This window comes from Myotis myotis, unplaced genomic scaffold (assembly GCF_014108235.1).
Source record: "Myotis myotis isolate mMyoMyo1 unplaced genomic scaffold, mMyoMyo1.p scaffold_m19_p_10, whole genome shotgun sequence".
NCBI classification, from domain to species: domain Eukaryota; kingdom Metazoa; phylum Chordata; class Mammalia; order Chiroptera; family Vespertilionidae; genus Myotis; species Myotis myotis.
In genome coordinates, this window is record NW_023416314.1 from 1,459,318 (window position 1) to 1,472,924 (window position 13,607).

At 62.7% G+C, this 13,607-nt stretch overlaps 1 protein-coding gene across 2 annotated transcripts; it reads right to left on the reverse strand.

Annotated features, from left to right (window-relative positions):
- Window positions 1–900: 900 nt before the first annotated feature.
- IL10RA (interleukin 10 receptor subunit alpha) lies at window positions 901–12,808 on the reverse strand. 2 transcript variants are annotated; one of them, XM_036324174.1, is made up of 8 exons: window positions 12,552–12,803; window positions 11,762–11,927; window positions 9,817–9,937; window positions 8,867–9,051; window positions 7,390–7,559; window positions 6,419–6,569; window positions 5,084–5,193; window positions 901–3,330 (listed from the first exon to the last, which is right to left on the reverse strand). In XM_036324174.1, the coding sequence occupies exons 2-8, from the start codon at window positions 11,829–11,831 to the stop codon at window positions 2,428–2,430; spliced, it is 1,710 nt and encodes a 569-aa protein (XP_036180067.1). In that variant the 5' UTR covers window positions 11,832–11,927; window positions 12,552–12,803; the 3' UTR covers window positions 901–2,427. The 2 variants fall into 2 exon arrangements, with proteins under 2 accessions (XP_036180067.1, XP_036180068.1); XM_036324175.1 differs by lacking the exon at window positions 7,390–7,559 and having other exon boundaries at window positions 9,817–9,987; window positions 12,552–12,808.
- Window positions 12,809–13,607: the final 799 nt, after the last annotated feature.

The window sequence follows — 13,607 nt, forward strand, 5'->3', positions numbered from 1 at the left end:
TGCCTTCTAGAGCGAGGCCACGCGGGGCCTCCGTCCCCAGCTGCCAGGACTTACACACAGACGCCGTCCTGCTGTCCTGCTTCCCCTCAGGGACCCACAGGCTTCCGTTTGCACGCATTTTCGCTATCTTTCACTCTCATCTTTCCCAAGAAAATCTGCCCACCTCCCTCTCAGCTTGAAGACACTGACAGCCCTAGTCCGTTTGGCTCAGTCGTTACAGTGTCAACCCACAGACGGAAGGGTCCCAGGTTCAATTCTGATTGCAAGCTCGATCTCCAGCCGTGGTCGGGGTGCGTTCGGAAGGCTACCAATCGACGTGTCTCTCTCGCCCGCTCCCTTCCACTCTCCCTAACTGTCAATGGGAAAACATCCTCGGGTGAGGATTCACAACAAGAAGCCAATGACCACGGTTGCCGCGTGCGCCTGGACGGTGTGAAGCTCCTCAGATGCGGTCTCATTTACGCGGCCCGGCCATCACCCCCGCTTACAGACGGGGAACTCGACGCAGTTAGAAAGGATGGGCCATTCACCCAGGGCCACAGACAATGAGTGTTGGCCCAGGCCTTGCTCCAGGCCTGCCCCTCAGTCCTCAGGGCAGCACACACCTCATTCATCCCCAGCCGCCGCGGTCAGCAACCACAGCCCACACCGGCTGCTGTGCCATCAGAAATCTCCTGTGGTTCAGGGGGTTGAGCGCCGGCCCATGAACCTCAACCAGGAGGTCACTGGCTGGGCGGGCTCGATCCCCAGTGGGGGGCATGCAGTAGGCAGCCGATTGGTGATATTTCTCTCTCATCAATATTTCGATCTCTCTATCCCTCTCCTTTCCTCTCTCTTTAAAGATCAATAAAAACATATATATATATTTTTTTAAAAAGAAATCCAACTGGTTTCCCATGATTCTTGTGGTCCTGACAATTTATTGGAATAAAACGACATCACTCATTCCCACAGCTGTGTTCCAGGCACATGACACCTACTTCCCCACAGAACCGCCCGCCCAGGACCGGGACGAGCCAGGACTGTGTTCTAGTTTCGCAGCTGAAACGGAGGAGGACGGGACTACCCAAGGCCACACAGCGAGACACAGGGGAGCGGAATGAGAACTTCGAGGCTCTTGGAGTTCCCACAGTTCTTTACTGCGCAATGCGGTTCTTCAATAAATAAGACAACGGAATAAGTAAACCTGGCCCGGAGCCCGAGGAGCCCGCCCTCAGGCCTGTCTGCAGAGGGAGCTGGTCCCAGGCTGGCCCTAGCGCCGCTGGCCGAGTGCAGCGTTCTGGCTGGACTCCCTGCGCCGGAACGTCTATCCCAGCTGCCCCTGGAGTGCAGGCCGCGGATGACAGGGGCAGCCCCGCCTGCCACCCGCCCAGCTCTTTGCCCACGGACTGTAAGCGGCTGTGAATTCATGTTCCAGACTCACGGGGAGCCGGGCGCACACCTGCCCCTGCCGGACCTGCAGTTCTCGGGCCTGAAGCCTGGACGGCCGCTCAAGTCCTCTCCGTGCGAGAAGGAAGCTGGCTCCGTGCAGACGAGGGCCCGCGGTACCTTCCTCCCACCCGGTCCGGTCCGGCCCAGCCGGCAATGTCGCCTCAGGGGCCAGCTTCCAACAGAGAGCCCTTCATTTCACAGATGGGAGCAGGCCCGAGGGGAGGCCAGGTTGTGCAGCTGAGCATGGAGAGCAGGGCCCACAGCCCGCGCCCCGTCCTCTGGGTCCGCAGCTGGGCGTCAGCGGCAAATACGGGCAGGTGCCAACCTCAGCCTCGGGGCAGACCAGCCGGTGCCCACACCCAGGGGCTGCCTGCAGGCCGAAATGTGACCAATGCAAATTGCAGAGGTTTCACTGCTGCTGTCAGGGGTGTGGCCCGGGGGGGCGGAGGGGGGTGGCCTCGGTAGGGACCCCAGAGCGGCCGCTCTCCTTGCTGGGGAGAGGGAGGTGTCTGCACACGGACAGGACACCCGGAGGGCGGGTTCTGAGCCACAGGCCCTTTCGGGTCTCGGCTCCTTTCCTCCCCCACCGGCTCCGTCTGAGAGCTGACCTGGGAGGCCTGCGATGCGGGAGATCTTCCCCAGGACCTTCCCAGGCCGGGTGGTGGCCAGCTGAGGCACACGTGGTCACTGCTCTCTCCTTTGCCCCTAGACATGATCCTGCTGTGAGGCCTTGACACAAGCCTGGCTTCAGGGCGAGGCCTGGCTGGGAGCTGACTTCAGTCCGGTGGCCTCACCCCAACTCCAGGAAACCCCGATTCCCTGAGCAAACAACCCTTGTCACAGGCAGAGTCCCGGGAAGGAGGAGGCTCCGCCAGGACCTGCAGGGCCCTGCACAGCGGAGAGCAGCGCCCAGGCTGGCATCATGCCCTCTCTGACCTGGGCCCCTCCTCAGACCCCCAGGACACGGCTGAAGTCAAAGGCAGCCCTTCTTCTGAGTCACTCACTGGCGTGCAGACTGGAAATCAGGGGCAGGGTGACCAGGTCTGCGTCGAAGCTGCCCAGGAGCCCGCCCGGGGCCCCCACGCAGCCCAGAGGGGCGAGATCCTGGGCAAAGCTCCACTCAGATGTCCCCAGGTCCCCACAGCTAGTCAGGAGTGACCATTCCTCAGTTGCGGGGTTCCATTGTCCAGCCAGGGCCCCTGAGGGAGCGAGAGCCACTTCTGGGGGGTCCTGTTTCAAGTAGCCCTTGTCCAAGGCTGGTGGGGACCAGGTTTCCTTGGCATCCAGGCACATCCTGAGGTGGGGGACAAGGCCATCGGCTGAGGAGGCCTCTTCTTCCAGGCAGCCCGCCGTGGCTGCCTGCTCCTCCCTGCCTCTGGTCTGTTTCAGGTAGCCCTGAAATTCCACCACAGCCGGGTCTTCTCTCTCCGTCGCCTCAGGCCCCAGGGGACCGACATGGCCCAAGGCTGAGTCAGCCCGTCCATCCGCAGGCTGCCCCTCAGAGTGGTGGGCGAGGCCAATGCCGCTGTCGTCCTGGCCCTGGCCCCCCGCCTGCTGCACCCAGGGCTCCGCGCCGGGACTCAGGCTGGGCTCCTGCAGGCAGATGCCGCTGTCGGTGCTGGCACTGCTGCAGCTGCTCTCGGGCTCCAGGGAGGCCCCCTTTCCCAGGGTGCTCCCGGCCTGGGGGAGGGGGTCCGGGAGGAGGAACTGGGGCTCCTCGGTCTGCAAGGACGGCTTGGCACTGCCGAAGCCGCTGTCGGTGCTACCGTGCAGCTCGGAGTTCCTCAGCTCCGGGGACACCTTGGCGAGGGCCTGCTCATCGACCGCATGGATGGTGGCTCGCGCCTCCGGGCGGGGGAGCTGGCTGACGGGGATGAAGGGACTGGGCGTCCCGAAGACCTGGAGAGGGCAGGGGAGAGGGGGTGAGGCGAGGGCCCCTGCAGGCACCCACCCCAGCGTCGCAGGGGAGGCCATGGTCGGCCCGTGAGGGACGCTCAGGGGGCACTGCTCCAGGAGGGGGGCACAGGCCTGGCGGACACCCCCCTCGTTCCTTTGGTTTAGTTCCAGACTGAGTTTTCTCCTAATGAAATTCTCAGGTCAGCTCAGGCCCGGATACAGAGAAGCCCGTATTCCCGGGGCGCAGACGGCAGGATGGGCGGATGGGAGGGCCGGTGTTCTCAGGGGCCATGCTTTAGCCCCGAGAGCAGGCTGGCCGCGGCGGGATCTAAACGTGTGTTCCTGACTCTTTTGACTATGACCCCAAATAAGAAAGGTGCTTTATAACAATCCGTGTGCAAGCAGCCCATGAACATACACCTCATGCAGGAATAACTAAAACGGCTCACAGAACGGTGAAACTGCCTGTGGCCTGGGACCTATGCCGTTCGATTCTATTCCGTCCTACTCATTTGTTTTTAAAGGCACACACACAGGGTGGCCACCGTGTGGGCAGTGGGACAAGCACAGAACCAGGACGCTGACTGCCCAGGGCCCCAGGGGAAACGGCTTAATGCTGACTCTCTTGCCCCTCACAACGGGTTCCTTCTGCCCACTCGCCCCACCCTCTGCTGGCGAGTTACCCATCGGATGGCAGGCTGGTGGGTGCTCTCCTCTCTGTACCCCCCCGCCCCCCAGCTCTGGGCCCCGCACAGGGAATATGCTCTAACACCCGTGCAGCAGGCAACGCCACGCCTGGGCCCACGCATCTGCTCAGAGCCCGAGAGAGGACACTGAGCCACGTCTGCTGGTCAGAGTAGCCCTTCAAGGTCCCTGGACCCCGGCTCCCTGTCATATCTCTACCCAGGGCCCTGCAGCTAAGAACAGAGTTCTTTTTTGCTGGAAAAAGACCTGAATTGAGCCAGGCGGCCTCCCCCAACCCCCCCACCTTCCTGCTTCCTGGACCTCTTCCTCAGAACACTTTCCGAGGGTCTCTGTCTCTCCTTGTTTTCCCCAGAGACCCTGCCTCCCCTGGGGGCCCTCTGCAGCCCTGAGCCGCAGTGGGGGGGGGGGGGAGGGCGGGGGCAAGCTGAGCCCCAGGCCGGAGACAGGCCTCGGAGATGCAGCTCCGCCTGGAGGTTGTGCTGCAGGCTGCTTACCTGAGGGCAGCCTGTCAGCACCGGGAGGAAGAGGGACGGGGCAAAGGAGGGGGTACAGATGTCAGCATAGCCCCTCCTCTCCAGCACCCAACCCCCTACTCCCCTTTCCACTCTGAGAGCAGCCCAGGGCCGGCCCTTCCAGCCCTGGTCCTTTCTCTGAGCATCTTCTGGCCACAAGGCATGGGGAAGGCTGGGCTCCATCGGACTCTCCCTGGCTGTGTGGCCCTGCGCCTGTAACAACCTCTCTCTGCCTCAGTTTCCTTACTTGTCAAAGGAGGACAACAAAGGCCCCTGCCTCTGAGGTGCTCATGCCCAGGCCGGTCCACGGCCGATTGTGAGTTAAACAGGAACAATGGAAAGCGCGGGATGGGGCTGCTCAGGGTGCCGGTCACCCGGGCTGCCAGGAGGCACCGCTCTCAGCGCTGGGCGCTGCGGTCAGTCCTCCCTCTGCCCCGGGTGCCGGGAGGTGCCTCCTGATGGCGTCGGGCTGAGGGGAGGACGGGCTGAGACTGGGCACCTGGGGGCTGCGGGATGGGCAGCGGCCGCCTGAGACTCACCAGGACGGCGGGCAGCTTCCGCGGGTGCCGCAGGTACAGGCGGAGGGCCAGGGCCCCGCAGAGCAGCAGGACGAGGGCGAAGGAGACGATGAGGTTGGTCACGGTGAAATCTGCAGCCCAGAGACCAGAGAGAGGCGCTGCGGCCGGGCCCGGGCACACAGAGGGGCAGTCCTTGGGGTCCCACGGCCGCTCTCGGGAGCTCCTCGGTGAGTGGCCCAGGGGACCCCACCACCCAGGCTGCCTCTGTCCATGTCTGGGTCCCGGGGAACCCTGCCTGCGCCAACTCTGGCCTGAGAACGTCTCACCGCCAGTGACTGCTGCCGCCCTCGAGCTCAGTCAGCACACAGGGCAGCGCATCGAGGCACAGCGGGCAAGCACAGCTGACGGCAGCTGGGCCTGGGTTCAAGTCCCAGCCCCCACCCACTAGCCGTGAGCCTCTGAGCCGTGTCCTCATCTATCGAAGGGGGAAATACGGCGCTGACCCCACACGCCGGCTGTGAAGGCCACAGCGCGTCCTCTGCTGAGTCTTCACCTGTTATCGGACCCCGAGGACAAGCTCAGGAGGGAAGACGATTGTCACCCCTGTCTCCACAGATCAGACCCTGAGGTCCAGGGAGGTGAAGGGACTTGCCCAAGGTCACGCGCCTCCGAGAGCAGAAGCAGGATCTGAACCCAGACCCCTACGCCACGCTGCTGCGTGCGTCAGCTAGTGACTGGAGAAGACACTCGAGGCTGGACCCACAGACGGCGTCTCGCTGCCGACATGGGGGGCTTGAGTGGCACCGCGCTGGTCGTGTCCTTCACACCCCAAGGGCCCTGCGAAGCTGTGAGGACTCACTGGCGCCTTCCCAGGCACTCCCCACACCCGGCCGGGCACCCGGTGCCGGAGTGCGGGCGTGACTCATCGGGCGCCCGGCTGTACCATCCTGAGGCGCTGCTTACAGCTTCCTCTGGGCACACCTGTCCCCAGCCACGGTCGGGACCTCCGGCAGGACCCTGGCCTTCACACCCTCCCCCGCCCCCCCACCCCCCCGTGCCCGCCGAGAGCCTGGCATCCTATGTATTGGCTTCAGCAGCTGTGGCAAGGGGCCCTGTCTCCTCTGAGGGCTGGGAGGGTAGGAGAAGGCCCTTCAGGGGACGCAGCTTACACCACTGAGCCTGGGCTTCCTCATGTCTCCCAGGGGCCGTGGGAGGATGGCTCACAGGCCTGGCGGAGGACGGGGAAGGATGCGGGGTGTGCCTGGCAGGGGGCGTCAGCAGCTGCCCGGATTGTGGATGTGCGGCCCCTCCTGCCCCCGCCCATCGGGACCCCTGCCCTGACCCTGACTGACTCACACTGCCAGGTGAGCAGGAGGCACACCTCCTCCGACCAGATCCCCCTGTTCAGGCGCGAGCCCACAGCCGGCTTCACCCGGACACAGAACTCCCCAAACTCGCCGTTGGTCGGGAAGCTGAAGTTCTCGTGTTTCACCTTCTTGCTTGCGGACTGAAATGGAAACAACAGCAATAAACAGAACAGCTGGTTTCCCGCAGCCACCCGGGCCCTGAGAGCTGGCGGGCCTCAGAGCTGACGGGCACCCCGCTGCTTCGTCCTCTGAGGGAACCAGCCCTGGGTTAGCAGCATGGCCACCAGCCCTGTGGCCACCAGGACTTATTGTTATTTTGTGAATCCTCACTTGAGGGTTGTTTTCCCATTGATTGATTGATTTCCTTTTATTTTTTTAGGGAGAGTGGCAGGGAGGGAGGGGGCAGGGGGAAAGAGAGAAACATCGATGTGAGAGAGACATTGATTGGTGCCTCCCGCATGTACACCGACAGGGCTGGGCTCGAACCTGCAACCGAGGTCCATGCCCTTGACTGGGAATCAGACCCACGACCCTTCCGTGTGTGGGCTGCTGTTCTAACCCTGAGCAGCAGCCGTGGGGCTACCTGCCTTATTTTGTATTAAAGAGAAGAGGGTGGGTTTCGTAGGGGCTGAGGGCCTTCCCAGACAGGGTGAGCTCTGCTGTGGTGTCAGGGAAAGGATGGATTCTGCAGGTTCCAGAGCTCCCAGTTATGGGGTGTCAATGCCACAGCCCCTGAGCCTCACTCCCTCTCTATCCAATGGGATGAAACAGCTCCTCCAAGGGGATGGGAAACAATGGTTACAAAATATCCCGGGCGGTGCCCACCCCAGGGGCAGTGCGTCCACTGCCACCTGCAGGGGCGCCACTTGGGCCGGGTGCCCTCAGCTCCCTGCTCCGCCCCAGGTCCTCCCTCTGCCGGCACAAGGGGGCAAGGGGCAGGGGGCGCAGGGAGCCCCGTACCTCATAGCTTTGGGGCACCTTGCGAACGGCGACCTCGTACTCGCGGAAGTGGGGGAAGATGCTCTCATAGGTGTCGCCTGCAGGGGCCACCTTGGGCCTGGGCGGCTGGATCTTTCCAAGGACCCAGCCATCGCGTACCTCCAGCTCCAAGCCGCCCACCGTCAGGCTCACTGAGGGGAGGCAAAGCCGTGAGGCCCGCAGGCCGAGGAGGGCCTGCCCGCCCCCACCCCCATGCCTGGCCTCCAGGGCCAAGCTGTACCCACTGTAACACCTGGGCCAAAGCCTTCCAACCTAGCGGACCGCTGGGCCTTGCTGGGGAACAGGTTACAATGACAGATGCCCTGGGTCCATTCAAGGCCCATTCAAAGCTTGGAAGCTGAGCCACGAGACATGTGGGGTGTAAGCACCCCCGGGAGAGCCTGCAGCCAGCGGCGCAGGCCCACACACAGGTGCTGGGGCCACGACCCTGACATCCTGGGCCCCTGGTCTGACCCTGACACCCTGGACCCCCGGTCTGACCCTGACACCCTGGGCCCCCGCTCTGACCCTGACACCCTGGACCCCCGGTCTGACCCTGACACCCTGGGCCCCCGCTCTGACCCTGACACCCTGGGCCCCTGGTCTGACCCTGACATCCTGGGCCCCCGGTCTGACCCTGACACCCTAGGCCCCCGGTCTGACCCTGACACCCTGGGCCCCCGGTCTGACCCTGACACCCTGGGCCCCCGGTCTCACCCTGGGCTCTGCAGGGCAGGCTTATCGCAGTCATGGCCCTCATCCCCACCGCAGGCGGAAGCTCCCCCTGAGTGGGCTTATCTGTACCTCCCACCCCTGCAAGGAGCCTCCCACCTTTTCCTCAGTGGCACCCCATCCCCCACTTCAGAGCCTCCCACTCTGACCCTGGGGAGTCCTTCCCTCACGGGGTGGGTGGGGGAGGGGGCTGGTCCCATTCCGCCTGCTGCCTGCTTCCCTGTGCTCATCGCTTACAGATTCGCTTCCTCTCCAGGACCCGCTAAGCACACCCCCTGTCCCGCTGCCCAGGCACCCTGAGACTTCCCTCTGTAGGGTAAACAAATCCAGTTCCCTTTCCATCTCCAACAACTTGACTATTTTCATCTAGCCCTTCTCCAGAGTCCTGACTCAGGCTGTTTTGCCTCGTCCGGAAGCTGCGCTGACATGCTGTGTTATGGGAACACAGAGAACAGTCTAGACCAGCGGTTCTCAACCTGTGGGTCGCGACCCCTTTGGTGGTCGAACGACCTTTTCACAGGGGTCGCCTAAGACCATCCTGCATATCAGATATTTACATGACGATTCATCACAGCAGCAACATTACAGTTATGAAGTAGCAACAAAAATGATTTTATGGTTGGGTCACAACATGAGGAACTGTTTTAAAGGGCCAGAAGGTTGAGAACCACTGTCTAGAAGACTGAGCCTCTGGCTGTACGAGCTCCAGGCCCCGCAGGGAAAGCACCTTCATCCATGGAGAAGCGGGTCTTGGTGACAGTCCAGTTGGAGCGCTGGCCTCCATCCACGGCCCGGACTTTGGCTTTGTAGCCGTTGCTGTGGTACAGGTCCAGGGTGGCCATGGTGAGGTCGCAGGCCGGCACCAGGGTCTGGCTGCAGCTGGGCACCGACCTCCAGGAATCCGACCCGTACCTGGGGGGACAACAGGGTAAGCACTGGCTCCCCTTCTGTTCACACCCATCTTCTTTAAGAGGGAAGCAGGAGGCGGGAGCGGCCAGGAAGGCAGCCCTGGGTGTTTGCCCTGGCGCAGGGCATCTCATTGCCAGGGCTCTGCGCCGGCCTGGGACCCCGAGCCAACCCTGTGTCTAAAGGCCCTCAGACTGAACGCTGACCGGCTTAAGCCCAGCTCCACAGGAAGACGTGCTGCTCCTGCAACACAGCCCAATGTCCCCCTCGCCCAGCCGCACTCGCAGTCCTTGGGACTCCTTGTTTTTAGCTCTACTGTGGGTGCTGCTCCTGCTTCTCCAATAAGATAGACAAATCCTGAGGGGAAAGGCACTACTGTGCTTCCTCCCTCCAGAGCCCCCAGGACACTGCTCGGTGCAGCTGACACAGCCAGCCCCCACCAGCCAGCCCCCACCAGCCAGCCCCCACCAGACCGTCCCCACCAGACAGCCCCCCGCCGGCCAGCCCCCACCAGACAGTCCCCACCAGACAGCCCCCCGCCGGCCAGCCCCCGCCAGCCATCCCCCACCAGCCAGCCCCCACCAGACAGCTCCCCGCCGGCCAGCCCCCCTGGCCAACCCCTGCCAGTGGGTGGGTATGTGCCAGGGCCATTCCTGGTGTCCCTTCAGTCACAAGGCACCCATCTTTCTATGCCGGGTGCTAGACGGGAATGGCTGCACCTACTCCGCCTTCACCTCCCCTCCCCCTCCCCCTCGCCTCCAGCCTCTGTACCTCCGAACCTCCACTTCATAGCGGGTGCTTTCCGACAGATTCTGGATGGGCGTCCAGTGGAGGATGTGGCGGAAAAACTCTGCTTCGAACCACACGGATGGAGGGCTGGGCAGCGCTGTCCCTGGGGAGAAGGGTCAGTTTCAGGGCTGGCAGGGCCCCGGGATGAAGGTGCTGAGGGGGAGGGGAGCGAGCTTTTTAGCAGCTCCCCGTATGGCGTGCCTTATTGTGAGCCAAGTACTCTACATATACTGTCTCACTTCATGATCACAACAGCCACAAGGCAGGCATTGATCACCCCAAGTTTCCTGGGGAGGAAATGAAAGCTCGGAGGGGCTGAGTGACTTGCCCAAGGCAACAGGGCAAGTCAGGGAAAGAGTGGGGCCCTGAGTGCAGGTGTCGGGCCCTTAAATCAGAGTCCTGTGCAGGCTGGTCAGAAGCAGAAGTGGTGGCTGAGAAGAGCCAGGCTGGGTGCAATGCATCCTGGGGAGGAGGCAGGGCTGTGGGCCTCGGCATGTCCACAGTGAGCTCTGGATGAGCTAGCCCCTGGCTCTGCCCACCCCTGCCCCTGCTCCAGCCCCATTCCACGGCCTGCCCTCCAGCCTCAGACCTGGTCCCTGCTCTGGCCCAGCCCTGGCTCTGGTCCCTGGCCTTCTCTCTGGCGTCTCTGGGCCCACAGATACCTGCTTGTGGGCAGCTGCCCGTTTCTCTTCACAGGTCTGCTGGGCAGCCCCAGGCTGAGGGCATGCCCCCTGCCCCCGCTTCTATAACCAGATGCCCAGCCTCAGGTTGGGTGAGAACAGACAGAAGGCAGCTGCTCTTTCCACAAAGCGCTGACACCCTTGGCCCTAAGGGAGACACTGAAGACCAGTCGGCTCCCTCTCCTGTCTCCCTTCCCCGCCCTTCACCGCGGGGCGGGGGGGCCAGTGTGACTGGGTGAGCTATCAGACCTCACTGAACCCTCTCTCGCGTGGGTAAGAGGGCAACACATATACCGACACTGAGAGTCCTGTCCATCGAGCGCCATGAAACAGCTCAAGGCCGATATCCACACTCAGTTCCCTTCTCTCCTCCGGACCCTCCTGCCTCTGTCTGTCAGGGACCCGTCCGGCTCCCCTCGCCTCTGACTACCTCTCTCTAATAACGCTCCCTTCTTCTAACTGTCCTGCTGACTTAGAGTCTGCCTGTCCCTCGCTGGCTTCCTTATATTGTCTTTGATCTTCAAGTCTGTGTCTCGATTTCAAAACGTCAGATGGAAAGTGAGAGGCGCAGCAGGCCTTTGAGCTACTGGTCATGTGAGTGGCTGCGTGTTCTGGGTCCCTCTGCCCTGGTCCCTGCACCTCCCAGCCTTTCATGCTCTCTCTCCAGGGTTAGTTACTCTTCTTGCTGCAGAAACTCTGCAGGTCAGCCGCTGGTTAGGAGCCGGAGCTGAGGGGGAGGAGCGGGAGGCAGGGGCCAGGGGGATGCCTCAGGGGCTAAAGAAGGAGCAGGGTGACCAGAGGGGGTGGCAGGTGTCCCGGAGGGAAAGGCTGGGGTAGGTTAGCTGGAGGGCGGCGGGAAGATAGGCAGATGGCAGTCGGGTAATTCCCACGGGGACAGGGTCCAGTCCTTCGAACTAGAGCAACAGGAAAGCCAGGAGCACTGGTGGCTGCAGGAGGGTGGGCGATGCCTTGGGGAAGGGGGTCATTCAGCTCTCCCCCCGCCCCCCAAGCAACCCCAGCTTCTTCCACTTCACGAAGAGTGACCCCCCCCTCCCCCAAGGCCAGGCTCCCCAGAATGAGGGATTCCGGGAGGGGCCAGATGATGGACACCGCTCTCTCCAGAGGCCAAGCGACCAGGGTTCTCCGTGGGACACTGAACTTCCACGTAGGGGTGAGGACGGTGGGGGACGGGCTTGGCCACCCACACAGCAGAGCCGGCGGCCAGGGCAGGGCAGGGCCGTCCTTACCTTGCGCCCCGCACCCGAGGCAGAGCAGCGCGGCCAGAGGCAGGACCAGGCGCGGCAGCAGCGGCAGCATCCTGAGCGCCCCGCATCCTCCGGGAAGAGCGAAGCGGGCTGCGCCCTCCAGCTGGCTCCGCGGGGCTGAGAGTGAAAACTCCGGCCAGCGCCCCACCTACGCCCGCGAGGCTGACGTCAGCGGGCGGGGCCTGGGGGCTGCCTCCCCCGAGCGCGGAGCGCAGACCGCAGGCTGCTGGGGAGGACGGAGGATGCAGCTGCGGGGCGGGGCGGGGCGGGGCGGGGCGGGGGCGGGGGCGGGGGGGGCGCCTGCGGGCTGGCGGGGCGGCGGGGGGGAGGGGGGGCAGCGCGCTCGTGCATGCCTGCGTGTGTGTGTGTGTGTGTGTGTGTGTGTGTGTGTGTGTGTGTTGGGGGTGCAACTGGCGAGGGGCAGCCTTGCCCCTTTGGGTGCGGAGGGCGGGGATGTGGTTGAGCTGAAGGTGGGATGGGGCGGGCTGCAGCCGCTGGGAGTTGGGGATGACTGTCCCGGGCGCTCAGGGTGGCCTGGGAGGACCTGTGAGTCTTGGCCTTGCCGAGTGCCTGGGGTAGCGCTGGTAGAGTAGGAGTCTTCTACCTGACTGACTGTTTTTGGAGGGGCCCCAGGGTGGCTCCCAGCCTCTTCTGGTTTCTCTTGCCTGAAACCTCATGGTTAGAGTTTTGTGTGTTCCCCTGGGGTGGCTGGGTGACAGCTCCCGGAGGCAGACACAGCACCAGCCACTCAGCCCTGTGCCACTTAACTCACCTGAGGCGGCACCCCAGAGGCACAGAGCTGCCGGTGCGGGACAAAACTTTCACTTTTGCTTCAGTGGGTGTCCATGCAGAGGGTGGCGGGGTCTCCGGCTGCGTCTGAGGATGACTTTGGGACCAGAAAGACCTTACTTTTGGATGAAGGTCAGATCCCCCAGCTGCATGGATAGTGGAGAGGTAGATGCAGGTCCAACAGGACACACGGTCAGGTCAGCCGGGCCCCTCAGTGCCGCCAGGCCCTCCGGCAGCGGCAGGGAGTGCGGGGTTGAGTGTGAGGAGTGGTTTTGCAGCCGCTGTTGCTCAGTTGAGAGATGGAGCGTGGCCAATTGCTCGGAAGTGCCCAGGCGTGGCCAAGGGTGTGGCTGCTTTCAGAAATGACTTTTTAGTTCCCGTGAACCTTTTTTTTTTTAAAAAAAAAAAAATATTTTTATTGATTTCAAAGAGGAAGGGAGAGGGAGAGAGATAGAAACATCCATGAGGAGAGAGAATCATTGATTGGCTGCCTCCTGCACGCCCCACACTTGGGATCGAGCCCGCAACCCGTGACCTCCTGGTTCATAGGTCAACCCTCAACCCCTCAACCAGCCGGGCCCCAGTGACCTTTTGAAGGAACACACTGTACTGTTTCTTTCTGAACTTGTCTTAACTTTTGGTTTTTAACTGTTGAGCTGTAATAGTTTAAAAGTCGCACCCCATTATCATTTTGAAAAAGGATTGCCCACATCCATTCTTCATTCACTCACATGCCAAATATCGCGGCCCACTCATGATGAGCTAGACCCTGCTGCGGGGCTGCGACAAAATGATGATATGAACAAGGCCCTGCCCCGAGAGATGGGCACTTTATCGAGGGGCAGAGGTGAGCAGAGACTTAATGTTGTGCTGAGCGCTCTGGGGAGGGAAGTAGAGGCTACTGTGGGGCACAGGGACAAGCGCTCGGCCACTGGGGGTGGAGGACCAAGAGGTGGCCTTCTGCGCTGGGACCTGAGGGGTGAGGAGGGGGAACTGGAGAAGAGCAGGTGGGGAGGGTGCTCCGACAGCAGGAAGCGGG